This window comes from Eucalyptus grandis, chromosome 4 (genome assembly GCF_016545825.1).
Source record: "Eucalyptus grandis isolate ANBG69807.140 chromosome 4, ASM1654582v1, whole genome shotgun sequence".
NCBI classification, from domain to species: Eukaryota; Viridiplantae; Streptophyta; class Magnoliopsida; order Myrtales; family Myrtaceae; genus Eucalyptus; species Eucalyptus grandis.
In genome coordinates, this window is record NC_052615.1 from 1,169,382 (window position 1) to 1,174,354 (window position 4,973).

At 39.2% G+C, this 4,973-nt stretch overlaps 1 protein-coding gene across 1 annotated transcript; it reads left to right on the forward strand.

Annotated features, from left to right (window-relative positions):
• Nucleotides 1–887: 887 nt before the first annotated feature.
• On the forward strand, nucleotides 888–2,540 carry LOC120292913 (berberine bridge enzyme-like 8). Its single transcript, XM_039311471.1, has one exon. The coding sequence runs from the start codon at nucleotides 906–908 to the stop codon at nucleotides 2,538–2,540; it is 1,635 nt and encodes a 544-aa protein (XP_039167405.1). The 5' UTR covers nucleotides 888–905.
• Nucleotides 2,541–4,973: the final 2,433 nt, after the last annotated feature.

Below are 4,973 nucleotides of genomic sequence, written 5' to 3' on the forward strand. Positions count from 1 at the left end.
TTATGAAAAACAGGAAAAAGATGAAGAAGAACCGCATCGCGGTATAAATCACGGACCATCTATGAACTCTCTAGAGATCAATTCTCTATTGTATCTTATCATATCCAAATTCGTTTGGTCGTAGTTCGTATAGGCTATTCTACCAAAAATACTTCGAGAATTTCCAAATAAATATTTATTTTTGTGTTACGTCACTTAAGACACTTCGACAAATGAATTGGGATACGATAGGGAACTGATCCTCGAGAGAGCGTTGAAGCTTATATAAAAACTAGGCGAAAGTTAGAGATGAGCGAATATCTCATGCAAGTTTTGAATGCTGGTGCGAAATATACCTTCAAGGTTTTGACCTCAAAAGTTGTAAGGATAAGAGCTCTAGAAGCGCATGTCATCACGCAAGTTCTTATTTAATAACTAAAATTGAATTAAGCAAAGCCATTTTCTCCACGAACGAGATCACAATAATCATCAACAAAGAACGTTGACCCTCTTACTTTTCGTAAGTTGACATTTTCACATTTTGACCTTGAAATTGTAAGGATAAGAGCCCCAGAAGTGATGTCCATGCGCAAGTATATTTATAAACTAACTGAAACGAATTAAGAAAAGCCAGTCTTCTCCATTATTGAGATCACTGGAATCGTTAACTAAGAATGTCCCCTCTTATTTATTCTAAGTTGGTTGTTTTGTTTTGTTTTTGTTTTTTTTTTTAAATTTTTTTTTCAAGATTTGTACTTGAGAATTTTCCAGTCAAGATTGGAGGTGGCTTGTGAGATTTTCTCATTTCGATTATCATTGACTTTCTCTTTTTTTCCTAAATTCTTATCCGGTCCCATTTCCTATAAAAGACCGACATGCACAACTCAATATCTCACCCAGCAAACACATTGGAACTAAACCCTAAAATGGGAACTTCATTTCCAAACTCCAAGACTCTCTACCTCTTCTTCCTCATAGTGTTGTTCATAGGTTCATTTTCTTCACCTTCTAAAGCCTTTGCAAACGAAAGCCTAACCCAATGCCTCATAAACCATTCCCAACCTTCGCACCCAATAACCTCAGCCATATACACACCCAATAAATCTTCTTACTCAAACGTTCTTCAATCTTACATACGAAACCTGCGCTTCAACACCTCCGACACACCAAAACCCACTCTCATCCTCACCGCACTCCATGAATCCCATGTGCAAGCTGCCATCGTTTGCGCCCAGAAGCTCTCAGTCCAGATGAAGATCCGAAGCGGAGGCCACGACTACGAGGGCATATCCTACGTCTCCATCTCCTCGCCTTTCTTCATCCTTGACATGTTCAATCTCCGTTCTGTCGATGTCGACATTGAGGCTGAGATGGCATGGGTCCAGGCAGGGGCCACCCTCGGTGAGGTCTACTATGGGATAGCGGCAAAGAGCAAGGTCCATGGCTTTCCGGCTGGGGTTTGCCCCACGGTGGGTGTTGGTGGCCACTTCAGTGGTGGCGGCTATGGCAACATGATGAGGAAGTACGGGCTCACCGTCGACAACATAGTTGATGCACGCATAATCAACGTCAATGGGGAAATACTGGATAGGGAATCCATGGGAGAAGACCTCTTTTGGGCCATAAGAGGTGGAGGTGGTGCGAGCTTTGGCGTCGTCCTCGCTTACAAGATCAACCTTGTCCGAGTCCCCCAGACAGTGACCGTCTTCAGTGTCCCTAGGACGTGGGAGCAAAACGCGACCGAGGTCGTGTACAAGTGGGAACAAGTGGCGCCCCAACTGCATGAGGATCTCTTCATAAGGCTGACAATGGACGTGGTCAATGGAACAAAGGCCGGAGAGAAAACAATAAGAGCCACGTTTATCGCGCTTTTCCTTGGAGATGCTCAAAGGCTTCTTTCCTTGATGAGCAATAGTTTTCCCGAGCTAGGCTTGCGGAGCTCAGATTGCATCGAAATGAGTTGGGTCGAGTCCACGCTTTTCTGGACCAATTTCCCGATCGGGACTCCAGCCGATGCTTTGCTTTCGCGCACACCACAAGTCTTGACACATTTGAAGAGAAAGTCCGACTACGTGAAGCAAATCATACCGAAGGACGGATTGGAGCTCATTTGGAGGAGGATGATCGAGCTCGAAAGGCCGATGTTGACCTTCAATCCTTATGGAGGCAAGATGGGCGAGATTCCCGCGACCAACACCCCATTTCCACATAGGGCCGGGAACCTATGGAAGGTACAGTATGCGACAAATTGGGATGAGAACGGGGACGAAGCGGCACGACACTACATCGAGCTGACGAGGAAGCTCTATCGTTACATGACGCCCTTCGTGTCGAAGAACCCGAGAGAAGCGTTCTTGAATTATAGGGACCTTGATTTGGGAATTAACCACAATGGAGACGAGAGCTATGAGGAAGGGAGAGTGTATGGGGTCAAGTACTTCAAGGGCAATTTCAACAGGTTGGTGGAGATAAAGACCAAAGTCGATCCTGGTAATTTCTTCAGAAATGAACAGAGCATTCAGTTCTCCCCAGTAAAAGAAAGTGAAGTGCCCAACAAATAAGATCTGCTGATCCTTCACAATGGACACTTCATTAGTTCAGAGGATTTTAAGTTTGTATAGTGAATAAATCAGAATTTGTGAATAAGAATAAAGAGAGTGACGATGGGTCTTCATTCTTCTTTCTTGGGCTTTCTTGCACTCGTTATTTGCTAGTTGTTATGTATACAATCAATTTAAAGCAAATTCTACACAAACAGCCGCATAAAACATTAATTTGAAAGAGTGTACGGTTATATTCCTTAAATCAAGGTTGGATGAGGCTGCTTCTTTGAAATTTCTTTTGCGCAAAGAGTGTATTCTCTATCTTCTCTTTATTTTCGTAACAAAATTCTTCTTGCACAAATCAACCATCCATGTGCAAATTATTTTTCACATTGGTGGTAAACTGCTATTTGACGGGCTTGGGCTGAGTCCACGTCTGGCCCAAACAATTGCGAGTCCTATTAACGCCCAAACTTGTGGCTCTGGGCAAGTGCCCAATCGGAAAGATGAGCTAGCTGGGCCCGCCTATCCAGCCACCTTTTTCTTATTTTTTATTATTTGAAAGTTCAAATAGAATACGAGATCAATGAGAAAAAGGTGAATAAATTAATTTTTAGTTATTTTTTTATTTTTTATCACTTTACTTATGTTGTTTATAATATTTCTCTACATTTAAAATTTGAGCTTATTTCTGTCGTGTTTATGTTTATAAAATTTAAATATCAAGATTGGATTATTAATAAAACATAATTGTATGTTAATAAATATAGGGCCCGGCCGGCGGTCAAGGCCCTACACGCCCTTCTTCTCACTGGTCGAGCCTGGATATCTTGTCATGCCCGCCTAGTGAGTATAAAAAGTCCAACCAAGCCTGCTTAACGCCACCTGCTCGCCGATCAAGTTTACTTATAATGGACCCGATAAAGTTCCAAAGTATAATTTGACAAGCAGGGTTAAAGTACTAGCATAAATACAGCTTTTGAATTCGGTTTCCGTAGAGGACAAGAGTATCTGTTTTCGTAGTACAATAAATTGGGAAACTTTATCACAATTTGCGTAGCATCCGCTGATGTCCATTTTAATTTAATTTTTCTTTTGTAAAGACTATTTATGCATAAAAAGAAATTGAAAGGGCTAAACTTGTACGTGAACTCAATTACGAATTTGGGGTATAAGACACAATTTTCAGGAAAACAACTTTAGTTGAAAAATTATGGGGTGCATGACAAACCTTTGTTTTACGTTCGAAATAATTTTCTATTCAGGACATTTTGTTTCGGAATAGAAATCCATTTGATAAACATATTTTATTTTTCTATTTCTAAAATAGATTATTGTTCCAAAAATAGGTTTGGAATAGAAATTAGAAATGAAAAATAAAAATTATTTTCTACTTCTCTATTTCGTAATGAATTGAGAAATAAAAATTATTATTATCATTCGTTAGCGATTCTTCATCCGTTGCCGTCAACCACCGTCCGCGGGCCACCGCCGCCGCCGCCGATCGCCGGCCACCCGCCACCGTCGATTGCTAGTCTACCGCTGTCCGAAAAGAAAAAAAATTATGTTGTTATCAAACGAATTTCTATTTTTAGAATAGAAATTTTGTGTCGTTATCAAATGGTTATTTTTGCTTAAATTTTTTTCTAGAAATAGAAATAGAAAAATCTATTTCTCTTCCATAACCTATTTCTAGAACAGAATGGTTATCATTCACCCCCTTATTATCCTCTGAACAAATATTAGATTTGGAAATGCTATCATATAAAGTATATCTTCGTAAGATACGTGTCCAAATAATTGCATCAAGGTGGAGAAAATGATTGAGAAAAAGAAGAAAAAAGCAGACCTTATTATCCTCGCATTTCATCTTGATTCTGTCATGGAATTGAATGCCCTCCTATTTTTGCTGGCAATTAAAAAAATGTTGATTCGAAGTGAAGATTGGTGTGGTTATGACTCGTGAGTTGTGAAAGTTGAAGTCTAAGATGCAAACTTCACCTTAAAAAAAAAAAAAAATCCCCAACTCGTTAAACAAACAGAATGTAACCCCTCGAAAATGTTTTAAGATAAGCTAAATGTCCGAACCTGTCCTCCACCCCTTTTCTTCTTAAAAATCCAATTCTTTATATAAGGGTATCAATTAATGTTTTATGATAATTTCTTATATCTTCAACTAATCAAAACATTAATAGTGCTAGCAATATTATGATATTTAAACATCTCTTAGAGATATTTAGGATATTTTCTCTTATTTCAATATGTACTTTGATTATGCATACCTATGTTGATTTCCTTTGATATTCTCTATCTAAACTTATAAATAGGCTTTCAACGTATTCTTTTCAATACATTGACATATATTGAAATCTCCCAATTCTCTCTTCCCAATTTTATTTCTAACTTGGTATGAGAGCTAGTCAATCTTGAAGCGTACTTTGGGTGCACTTT

Bases quoted from the DNA above. Each gene is read 5' to 3' on its own strand.
- LOC120292913 (XM_039311471.1), top strand. From the start codon at position 906: ATGGGAACTTCATTTCCAAACTCCAAGACTCTCTACCTCTTCTTCCTC.